The 12,054-nt window shown below is 39.8% G+C and overlaps 1 protein-coding gene across 11 annotated transcripts in view; it reads left to right on the forward strand.

Annotated features, from left to right (window-relative positions):
* FRYL (FRY like transcription coactivator) overlaps window positions 1-12,054 on the forward strand; it is a 272,775-nt gene that overhangs the window by 166,962 nt on the left and 93,759 nt on the right. For all 11 annotated transcript variants that reach the window (XM_045474132.1, XM_045474131.1, XM_045474133.1 and 8 more), the window contains 7 exons: window positions 1,056-1,227; window positions 1,681-1,813; window positions 4,734-4,841; window positions 7,818-8,055; window positions 9,164-9,349; window positions 9,611-9,697; window positions 10,824-11,092. In XM_045474132.1, coding sequence (XP_045330088.1) covers window positions 1,056-1,227; window positions 1,681-1,813; window positions 4,734-4,841; window positions 7,818-8,055; window positions 9,164-9,349; window positions 9,611-9,697; window positions 10,824-11,092 — 1,193 coding nt within the window. The remainder of the gene's footprint in view (window positions 1-1,055; window positions 1,228-1,680; window positions 1,814-4,733; window positions 4,842-7,817; window positions 8,056-9,163; window positions 9,350-9,610; window positions 9,698-10,823; window positions 11,093-12,054) is intronic.

Here is a 12,054-nt window from a genome sequence, read left to right on the forward strand (position 1 = left end):
TCAAGTGGGTCTGAGGGTCCGAGTTCAGAGAAATGAGGCTTAAAATTGACAGGTGATGTGGTGTGGGTGCTAACTGAAGCCATGTAGATACATGAAGTTGCTTTGAGAGAGGAAACATGAGTTGAGGGAGACGGTAGCCGAAGACCTCGTCTTGAAGCAGTCTAACATTGGCCCTGCGGCTAAAAGAGGCCAAACCTGAAGTGCCAGCAGAGATGACTCAGCCAGCCATGGCACAGATGAATCAGAGGAAGGAAGTGTTTCAGGAAGAGAAGGAATAGTTGACAGTCCTGTGCTGCTGAAAAGTCAAACAGGCTGCAGGCAAACCGACCACTCTTTTGAGCAGAATGGTCACTGATAAGTGAGAGTTGCCTCAGGAAAACATTATGGGGGAGCGGGGGGGGGGGGGGGGGGGGACTTGCTTCATTAAGATGAGCATAGCTAACAGCAGGTAACAGAATGTCCCCGGTGGAAAGGAAATGTTGAAGACACAAGCAAGAGAAGGGGTCATTGGTGGTGTACCATTCCCATTCCTGGGAAAGCAAGAGCAAATGGAATTCTAACAACCAGGAAGCCCAGTGCCCCCTAAGACTGTCATAAGATCAAAGGAGAGGGAGAAGAGGTGTTAGTTACCGTAGTGAGAGACTGAGGACAGTTGATGGTTTTTTTCTTTCTGTGAAGTAGGAGATCTGTCATCCGCCTAGAGAGGGGAGGGGATGGTAGGAGGGTAGGACTGCTGAGGAAGGAAGGAAGGAAGGAAGGAAGGAAGGAAGGAAGGAAGGAAGGCAGGCAGGCAGGAAGAGGTTTGAAATAAGCTTTATAGAGAATAGGAGAGCCAGTTGACCTCAAGTGAAGGGACGGCATTTGGGAATTTGATAGTAAAACAAATTGTGATGCCTCAACTAGTTAAACAATGTTGGGCAGAAAGGTTGGTTGTCCTCCTGGGCCTTCCTGCCCACCCCCCCCCCTCCCAGTGTTAATTGACGAGATGTTTTTAACAAGAAAAAAGGATATTTTCTGACCTTCTGATTTCATTCTGAAACTTTTTTTTCCTGAAGAGAATGAACATAGGCCTGAGAGTCTTCCTTGTAATAGCAGACAGTTTGCAGCAGAAGGACGGAGAGCCACCGATGCCAACAACAGGGGTCATCCTTCCCTCAGGAAACACTCTCCGTGTAAAGAAAATTTTTCTCAATAAAACGTTGACGGACGAGGAAGCAAAAGTCATAGGTTGGTGTTAACTCAGCCAGACAATTTGCTTTGTGATACAATTTAATATTCCTTTGGAAACATTTATGATCAAATCTAAAATGAATATATTTGTCTAGTGTGGTTATTCCAGTAGAGAGTGATAGAAAAATGAATACAGGTTTGATAATACCTCTGAGTTTTCATATGAAGAGTCTTCCAGTTTGGTCTTTATTTTCTTACATGATACTGTTCACTGCCTTTTGTACTTCCTTCAAAGTAATTTTAGTTCCGTGCTTAAGTTTTATATATTCTGTCCAGTACACTAACGATGATCATTAGGGAGAAGAGTGTATCACAGTTGAAATTCCTTTCCTTGGTGACACCAATAAGCCGATGCCATTTAAAGATAGGCTCTTATTTTTTATGGGAAGTAAGTATGACTGTTCTTTATCTAATTTCTGACATTTTGTAACCGTGACGTTTTTTCTCTAGGAATGTCAGTGTACTATCCTCAAGTGAGAAAAGCATTAGATAGCATTCTCAGACATTTGGACAAAGAAGTTGGGAGACCAATGTGTATGACTAGCGTGCAGATGTCCAATAAGGAGCCTGAAGATATGATTACGTACGTAGGAAGCTCTTTCCCTTCGTTGCCATTTCAGTTTTCATAAAAGGGCACACGTGATTGATGCTTGCTTGCTCCCTTACTCTCTCCTTTGCAGCTGTCCCATATTGCTCCCTGCTGTGGGCGTTGATATAGCAAATCCTTCCGCCTGTTCAGTTGTATTCTTCCAAGTGCTATCAAAGTAGCAGAAGTAGCAGAAGTCATCCTGGATCTGTTTAGCTGTCAGTAACGAGGCCCTATACTCATTCCATGACCGATAGATAAATCCGAGTTACCCTTGATATGTGTGGATGTAGTTGTCTTATTAAGTCAAACACCTACTCTTAATTTCCAGAACCCCAATAAACAAAAAAGAAAACGTGAAAATCTCCTGGTAACAAAAGGTACAGAGGGGAATAACAGAAGTCATGTTTTCAAGACAGGGCCTCAGGCCCCTGGGTCACCAGGCTTGTCGCTGCTTGCCGTCCGGCATCTTTTTTCCTTGATGTTAGGGACTTTCTCCTCGGGAGGATGTATTGATTATATGGCAGTAACTTGTTTTATTTGCTAGTCAGTATCCACATATCCTGTAATAAGGCAGGACATTTTTTTTTTCAATATTAATGTCCGCATCACAGGTTTTAGAATACCAAACTGGATATTTGATCCCTCAATTTAACTAATATACAGTTATTGTATACTAGCGTCTACTAATGTCTCCAAGAACTTCTCCAGTGTTGACACTTTTTCCCCCCTCTGCATCACTTCCTCTGGAAAATCTATGTCACAACCACTTCCTTACTGTGTGAATGAGTCTGCCCTCCCTGGGCTCCTCTGGCTGTGTGCATGGAGTCTGCTAACATTCCCTGCCGGCTCTTTCCTCTGTACCTCCTGTAAAGTTTCATTTGAATTTCACTCACAGGGGTATCACTTTTCCTTTCTCTGCTGCACTTTAGTCTTTATTGGCCAGTTTCTTCCCTTGATTATCCATGTTTGCAAAGTATCACCTGAGTTTTATCGCTGGAGACCAGGAGGCAACATAGTTATATTTTGCTGTCTGTGTGAACAAGTAACAAATGTGCAGTGACCAATCACAACAGACTTGGGAAAAGTGACATGATTGGGATGCCTGGCTGGCTCAGGTGGAAGAGCAAACGATTCTTGGTCTTGGGGTCTTGAGTTCGAGCCCCATGCTAGGTGTAGAGATTACTTTAATAAATAAAACTTAAAAAAAAAAAAAGTGACACAATTAGGGATTATGATGCACATCTGTTTATTTACATAGTGATTTGCAGGGAAACTGGTATTATTTAATCAACTCGTTGGAACTGAAATTCATGCATATTGGAACCATCTGAAGAGAACACTGACTATATAAAATCTCTAAGAGTAGGTAGCAAGTCTTTTGCCACTATAAAGAATACTGACCCCAGTACGTTAAACGTCCAAATTCTTTTCTACATGAGAATTTTTTAGCCCACCTTAAGAACAATTTGGATAAAATAAACTAAGATCCTCATCTTGAAATATAGACCAAAATAAAAACAAAAACCAGGGTGTTAAGAGATTAGATATTTAAAGTAAAAATTAAAAAATCATTGAATAACTAGAAGAAAATATAGTAGAAATAAATTGTATCAAGCCTCTGGAGGAGCCAAGATTTTCAAAATTGACATTAATTCTGTAAACATGTAAATATGTGTATTTGTGTGTGTGTGTGTGTATGTGTGTGTGTGTGTGTGTATTCTGAAAATAAAATGAAAAGAACAGACAATACCAACAATAGAATATGAGAATGTCTTTTTTAAGACCCTCATTCGGGGCGCCTGGGTGGCGCAGTCGGTTAAGCGTCCGACTTCAGCCAGGTCACGATCTCGCGGTCCGGGAGTTCAAGCCCTGCGTCGGGCTCTGGGCTGATGGCTCAGAGCCTGGAGCCTGTTTCCGATTCTGTGTCTCCCTCTCTCTCTGCCCCTCCCCTGTTCATGCTCTGTCTCTCTCTGTCCCAAAAATAAATAAACGTTGAAAAAAAAAAAAAAAAGACCCTCATTAATGTATAATAATAAATGAAAAAAATTATTTTTGTTGGGGCACCTGGGTGGCTCAGTTGGTTAAATGTCTGACTCGATTTCGGCTCAGATCATGATCTCCTGGTCGTGAAGCAGAGCCCCACCCTGGGCTCCACGCTGAGTGCAGAGCCTGCCAAGATTCTCTCTCCCTCTTCCTCTGCCCCTTCCCTGCTTGCTCTCTCTCTCTCTCTCAAAAAATTTTTTTAAATTAATTTTATAGGTTCCTAAAATAACCAATACTTGGTTATTTAATAATCTCATTGTTACTTACTATGATTTAGTAATTAAATAGTCTTTATTCGGGCGCCTGGGTGGCTCAGTTGGTTGAGCATCTGACTTCGGCTCGGGTCATGATCTCGTGTCTGTGGGTTCAAGCCCCACGTCAGGCTGTGTGCTGACAGCTCAGAGCCTGGAGCCTGCTTCAGATTCTGTGTCTCCCTGTCTCTCTGCCCCTCCCCTGCTCATGCTCTCTCTCTCTCTCTCTGTCAAAAATAAATAAAACATTAAAAAAATTTTAAATATTCTTTATTCAAGGTTAGATATTAATTAAATTAAATTTAATTTAAAATAATTGTATTCCACATAATATACTTAAATACAATTATTATTTAAACATAATCATTTCTGTAGTTTTCTAATTATTGAAAATCTTTTTGCTTGCTAGCTATATTTTCTTTCCTGTTATCTCTTTATTCTTTTGTCTATTTATAAACTGATAATTATTTGCTGGGTTTGTATGAATTCTTTTTTATAGTAAATACATTAAACTTTTTTAGGAGGAGGGGACTCCTACTTTCTGTAATTATTTTTCCAAGTTTGCTTTCATTGCCTAACATATGTAATAAGCGTATTAAATCCTGTTGTATATTTTTCAGAGGGGAAAGAAAACCCAAAATTGATTTGTTTAGGACTTGTGTTGCTGCTATTCCAAGGCTGATTCCTGATGGTATGAGCAGAACTGACCTCATTGAATTGTTAGCAAGGTAACTGAGAATCACTCTTTGCTATGTTAATTTTTACCTCTTTCAATCCCTTTAAACTTTGAATACACTCCTGTTACTGTTGTCACTAACAGAGTAATAAGGACACGTTCAGTACTTTACTTGATCCACTTTCTAAACTTGCATTGTGTCTTTTGTGTTTTGTGAACACATTCTCCCCACTCATTTTTAACTTTTAAAGTTCTTTTGGATTCCTCTCTACAAATCCTACTTTTCGATTTCCTATCTTTCCTTCTAGTGTGTTTCTTAGGATTTCGATAACATGTTATTCCTGAATAGATGTGTGGTGATGCCCATTAGGCAGTTAACTGCCGTGTTAACTCTTGAAGCCATTTCTATAGCTCGTTTTCACTTATTTTTCCTATTGTGGAGCCCGCAGGGTTCAAGTTTTTGCTTCTGTTTCCTCTGTTGGGTTTGTCATAGCTTTATAGAGTAAGAAATAACATGACAACCAAATGTAAACACTTGCTTCCAAAGCTAATTCTAAGTTGAGGGGAAGGCTTGTTGGAAGCTGCTTTGTCGATGTATGTAGGGATTCCGTAGGTAAGGGGTCAGCAAGCTGCTTCTGTAAGGATGACATAGTGAGTATTTTAGGATTTGCAGGTCATATGGTCAGCATCACAGCTGCTCCTCTCTGCAGTGCAGGGCAAAAACAGCCATGGACCTCATGGAAAGGAGGGGGTGTGACCGTGTTCCCATGGTGCCTCATACATTCTGGCCCTTGAGCCATGGTCTGCTTGCCCCCACTCTAAATGAAAAGCCAGGTGTAATGACTGTCACAGAGCAGTGATACTTGACTGTACTGAAAGATGTTTACTCCCTGCCAAGCACTTACCACGGACTTAAGTTAAATTCGCCGTGAACAGTTAATAGACTTCTCTAGCAACCCCTTTGACCTCCTCTGCGAAAACACCTAGCACCGCACACAGCCATCACTATCCTGTCCTCAACCTTTGCAGGTTGCCATCGAGATACAGAATGGCATTTGCCTCTATTCAGGATGATGAGGAGAGAAAAGGAGTTACTTGGAGACTTTGCACCATGAGATAAATTCATCCCTTTGCACTCTCTTAATTTTTTGCTGTGAATTGAAGAGTTGCAAAGTTCATGTCAGCATTAGGGAAGGAAAAGAGGTGTAATGATTTGTAATGTTATTCTTGGGAAAACAGTAAACAGCTCTCACTCAGTTGCACTCTTTCTACTCGCCCTAATTTAACTCGCCTGCACATTTGTGGCTTAATGATCCCGTATCCCCCCGCCAAAATGAAACTCCCTCTACAAGGGTCAGGGATGGAGGAGCCTGGTGAAGGGAGCAAACATCTGAACAGTAAATGACAGCTTTGCGACTTGATTTACTTTGCATCCTTTTCCTGTGATATTAATTAACTAATTAGCTTACTTCAGCAGAAAGGAAGATTCTGCGTTCTCCTCTCTTTTGTCCCCCATTCTGATCATTTGGAATTGCAATGTCTAAATCTTGTTTTTGTTTGGTTTTTAAAGCAAGTAAGCAAAACAAAGATGCATTTGTAGACCTGTATGCTGTGTCTAAGGAAAGTTAATTCTTCTGCCTTAAATTAGCCAGGCCACCCTGTTGTTCTCTACACAGTGGTGAACTCATGCGTGTATAGCATGAGTTACACAGATAGGTGTAAGATGGGCATGAAGATTTAAGGGATGTTGAAATAACCTTTAAAGTCAGCATCGTGGAGACAGTCACTGTGCCTCCACAGTACCTCCCTTGGTGCCGCTATCAGAGACAGAACGCTGGGCTAGAGATCCTTGATCTGATCCCCTGTGATGGCTCTGACAGGCTGCTCTCACTGCTGCCACTTCGTGGGGCTAACTGCAAGTCTGTCTAGCTGTAGTTAAGTTTTCTCTTCGGTCTCATTGCCGGTTGAAGGTTGGCTTAGTGAAGACCAGAATTGAGTTCAGCAGGGTGAAGACTGTGACATCTCCTTCCACCTAAAGCCCACGGCTCTCCTCCTCTGTCCGTGAGGATGACTCCACCCTCGCAGCTTCCTAAGCATGTAGTTGTGGCACATGCTTAATATCACCTATTAACCTTACTCGTTCAAGCTGTTTCCAACATTGATGCATGTGTTTTGATGGTCAGTCGCTAAAGTAATCCTGTTCAGCCCCAAATCAGAAACTCCTGCTCACAGAGTATTACATATTGGTAGCTTCACTACTGGGGTCATCGTTTATGGTTTTCTTGTTGATCGTTCTCTTTATGTTCTGGTAAAATCCGTTAGCTCATATTACGTTCATGTCCTCTGATTGTTTTGGTATCTCTAAAAGGTAATTTTCTACAGCCTCTTCTCTAATTTGCTTAGATTTAAACTCCCTTTAGGGACTTCCGTGTTAGATCAACCTTTTCCCCCTCAGGTGCACTCCATTTATATTACTGCAAATTTACTCTCATGTTCACCTTCGAGAATTATCTCCGTTAACTTGATTTCATCTGGGTTTATTCTATTTTCTTGTTCACAATCGGCCATCTTATAGTTTAACTGTAACCTCGGCAGCATGAAAAGGACAGAGACAAATCACGTTCTTTGCAGTCATAGTAAAGGACTACATAAATGTGAAATAATGCTTAGATATTATATGAGCGGATATAATTTTTGATTACAAGAAAACATACAGCATTTTAAGGATTAAAGAATTTTTGAAATGTAATTCTGATATGCTGATCTGTATTTTTTCAAGTGCATTTTCATTATCAAGCTTTCCTGAAGTTTTTTAAAAACACCAACTAATATTAATGGATTCATATGTGAATTTAAACATAAGAATAACCTAAGGGTGAATATACACAAAAAGGGAGCATTGGTTCCCATCCTCATACTTCTTACCAGGGAGGAGGACATCTTTTTTTAAGTTCTTAGTTTTAGGTTTTAGATGATGAAACTACGTGGAAGGTTCTGAGGTTTGCTAATGGAATTTTGTTCTTGGTAGGCTCACAATTCACATGGATGAAGAACTACGTGCTCTGGCTTTCAATACCCTGCAGGCACTAATGCTTGATTTTCCAGATTGGCGGGAGGATGTTCTTTCAGGATTTGTTTATTTTATTGTTCGTGAAGTGACTGATGTCCATCCCACGCTTCTTGATAATGCTGTAAAGATGTTGGTACAATTAATAAATCAGTGGAAACAGGCAACCCAAATGCACAACAAAAACCAGGACTCCCAGGTACCAGAGTCTTTTGTTTTGTCCCTTTGTATGTGGTCAGTGGTAACTGACCAACAGTCATGTTAATATCTATTGATTTCTTGAAAACTAAACATTTGATCGGTTTTGTTTGCTTTGGAAGTCTTATAATCCCTAAACTAAACCTCCCTGCAGTTCAGATGTTAAATATAGTGTTCATGTGTCCAACCTTTCCAACCCTCTTCCTTTCGTAACAGTTGGTTCTGAATGAACACAGAGAGTAGAGGCAATTCTAGCTTACGTTTAGGTTGTTTCCAGTATATTTAAAGCCGATATAACAATTTTGGGGAGTATTCCATTTGAGTTATTTGATTGTTTTACCCATGACACTAGTCCCTGCTTCACATATGTGGTTTGTCTGCTCCTTTACCATGAAAGGTACTCAGCTTCTTGATTTATATAACATATTGCCCTAGAACCTTGGAATTTTAGAGCAGGATCATCTAAATCAATCTAGCTCGCAGCCTTCAGTGAGCATGGAGAGAAGCCCACGAACCCCTATTTCCAACACGCTCCTGGGTGATGCCATGCTGCTAGTCTACACTTTGAGTTCAAATTGTCCCAATTCAGTCCCTTCATTTTCCACATAGAAGTGTTAGGCCAAGAGTGATTAACCGTGTCAGCTCCAAGTTTACAAAGTAACCAGAGAATGCCAGAAGCTCCATACACAATTCATATTTAGACTGCCAGTTAAAAAGCTTTTTATCTCTGTGTACACTGTTACATTTTTTTTTTTAATGTTTATTTTTGAGAGAGAGAGAAGATGAGCAGGGGAGGGTCAGAGAGAGGGTAACAGAGGATCCAAAGTGGGCTCTGCACTGACAGCAGCGAGCCCATTGTGGGGCCCAAGCTCACGAACCAAACCACGAGATCATCACCTGAGCTGAAGTCGAAAGCTCAACCAACTGAGCCACCCAGGTGCCCCTGCGGTGTTACATTTTTGTGAATTAAATATTATTTAAGTTACTTGAGCTGAGGCAGATCTATAGCTATAATGTATATAATTTGGTTTATTCTTTAATTAATGGTTATACTGGAATGTCTACACATACTGTTTTGTTTGATTTTTAACTTCTTTTTATTTTTCAAGCATGGTGTGGCTAATGGAGCTTCTCATCCCCCTCCTCTGGAAAGGAGCCCGTATTCCAACGTATTCCATGTGGTCGAAGGGTTTGCACTTGTCATTCTCTGTAGCAGTCGACCTGCCACTAGGAGATTAGCTGTCAGTGTCCTTAGAGAAATACGGGCTTTGTTTGCACTTTTGGAAATACCTAAGGTAAGATTTAGGTATATCATTTAATTATCTAATGAAAGTACATAAAAACTATTCTTTTGTTCATTCTGTTGCTACCATGCAGGCATAACTTAACTTATAACAAAGTAACAAAGGCTTTTTGACCTGGTCTAAACTAACCCGGCTGCCTTCAATTCCATTTGTAACAAATAGTGCTGATGTGCAGTTTTTTTATGTTTTCTTAGGTTTGGCTTTTCTTAATCATTCCTAAATATTTTTAGACATGTGCTCACTTTTTTATAGGGTGATGATGAATTAGCCATAGATGTGATGGACAGGCTGAGCCCATCCATTCTTGAGAGCTTCATACATCTCACTGGAGCTGATCAGGTAACTGTCATGATTTCATGCTCTTCAGTCTTGCCTTGGCTTTAGACATACATACATGCATACATGAATTTCCTTTACAAATATAATGCATTGAAGAGTATTTTATGCCCAAGTTATAATTAATTTGACTCATTAAGATGGAGAAAAACACTTTGTTAGCAAATGCAACTAAACTTTCTTAGCTGGGCTTGATTTTTTTTTTTTTTTTTTTTTACAAAGGTCTTACGTTAAGATTTCAAGATGGACATAAAAATAACCATCAAACTTTACTACTTGAAGTTTCTTTTTTGTTCCTGTTTGGAACACATGGACAAAGTTTCTGGGCTTTGAGTGTAACACTTAGCTCTTATAATTCACAACTTAATGTATAACCAAGGGAGATAGTAATACAATTTTGTAAACCTAAGAGATCGATTATAAATCTTTTCAGTTTAAAGAATTCTGCTTTAGATTATTAACTACGATTTATGCCAACAAAAAGAATAATGAATGACTCTTCTCATGCCTAAAGCCATGCCTGGCTTATAATGGGTATTTTTGTAAATATCTGTTGAATGATAGAGTGAATTGGACCTCTGTTCAGTTTAAGACTTTGTTGTGTCTTTGTTGTTGTTTGAATGACACATAAGTTGCTCTGAAGGTAAATCTTTATCTCTTCAGTATAATAGCTTGGAATTATCATTGAACAAATATTTAAGAATATGTACCTCTGGAGAGGAGTCTGTTTTCCTGTCTCTTCTGCCTGTGCATATATAGGGCATGTCAGCATAAAGTTAATGGTCCATTTTTCAGTTCCCTCTTAGTTTTAGTATGCCCATGAAAGTTGATTATTCATATATGAATTATGTAAGTTGTGGTTCTTCACCTTTTTGGTTCATAGATCCTTTTGAGACTAATAAAACCTCTGGAATCTTTCTCCAGAAAAACCCATGTACACATGTACACACAAAAAAACTTTATATGCAATTTCAGGAATTCACTACTCCCTTAAACCTTTCTTGGACCTCATTATTACCTCTGTTCTAGAAACTACCAAGAGGCCACTTAGAGTTTAATGCAATCCATATGGCAAAACTCTGAAACTTACGGAAATGTGCGATAATCCTTTGCTGTTTTCTCTACGCAGACTACTTTGCTGTATTGCCCTAGCTCAATAGATTTACAGACATTAGCAGAATGGAACTCTTCTCCTATCAGCCACCAGTTTGATGTGATCAGCCCATCACACATATGGGTATTTGCACATGTGACCCAAGGCCAAGACCCATGGATTATAAGTCTCTCCAGTTTTTTAAAGCAAGAAAACCTTCCCAAACACTGCTGTACAGCTGTGAGCTATGCTTGGATGTTTGCATACACAAGACTTCAGTTATTGTCCCCACAGGTTGATATAAAGTAAGTTGTTTTCCTAGTGTAAATTTTAGAATGTGTAGACTGTCAGTTTTTATAAGTATGTATTTGAAAAGTTGTACAAGTTGGAAATTCCACAAGTAAATAACCTGCCATAACGGACTGATGTATAAGGGGGGGAGACGAAAGATGTAAAGGATGTAGTCTCATAATCCCTTCATCCTTTTCATGTAATTCAGTCTCACCAAATTGTTGGTTCACTTAATAGCACAGCGCTTGGTACATAGTATGTGTCTGATGAATCTGTACTGAAGAATTAAGGAGCAGAGGATCTGGAGAGGAGTGTGGATCTGGATATAGATGAGCGTATAGAGGAAGGGTGCAAAGTGAAGAGACACCAAGCACAGTGACCTTACTTTTCCTGATGACATTATAAGGAAGTCATCTGCTGACAGGGATTAGTGATGATGGCATTGGGGATAATGGCAACGATTTGGAATAACTGATGATGTGATAGGGTGTTAAACAAGGTCATCATAAACTGCAGTTAATTTCTTCTTGCTCTTAAGTATAGTATTTTTGAACCTGAATTTGAGTTCCCGATTTCACTTTATCCAGTATGTTTTATCAGATCACATGGAATGAGGCCTCTCATCATATAAGTTGCCCGTATAAACCCAACCCCTGGACGAACCTAACACCTTAGAGTCATTAAAGGCTCTCCAAACCTGGCTCTAGTCTGTACTTTTCCCTTACTTTCTGTCATTGCTGTCCGTGTGTTCTTAGGTTAGAACCACACAAACTTCTCCAAGTTCACCGCATGTGACTACAGTTTCCACTATCTTGAGTTTTAGTTCACATGAACCTAGAATGCCTTTTGTCTTCTCTGTCTTCTGTATGTCGACATCTGCTGTATCTCAAATTCCACCTTATTTTTAAAGCCTTCTCTTACATCTCCCAACCCAGAGTAATCATTCCTTCTTTTGGATTTGAATATAGATATTTTT

The sequence above is a fragment of the Leopardus geoffroyi genome, chromosome B1 (genome assembly GCF_018350155.1).
Source record: "Leopardus geoffroyi isolate Oge1 chromosome B1, O.geoffroyi_Oge1_pat1.0, whole genome shotgun sequence".
Classification (NCBI taxonomy): Eukaryota; Metazoa; Chordata; class Mammalia; order Carnivora; family Felidae; genus Leopardus; species Leopardus geoffroyi.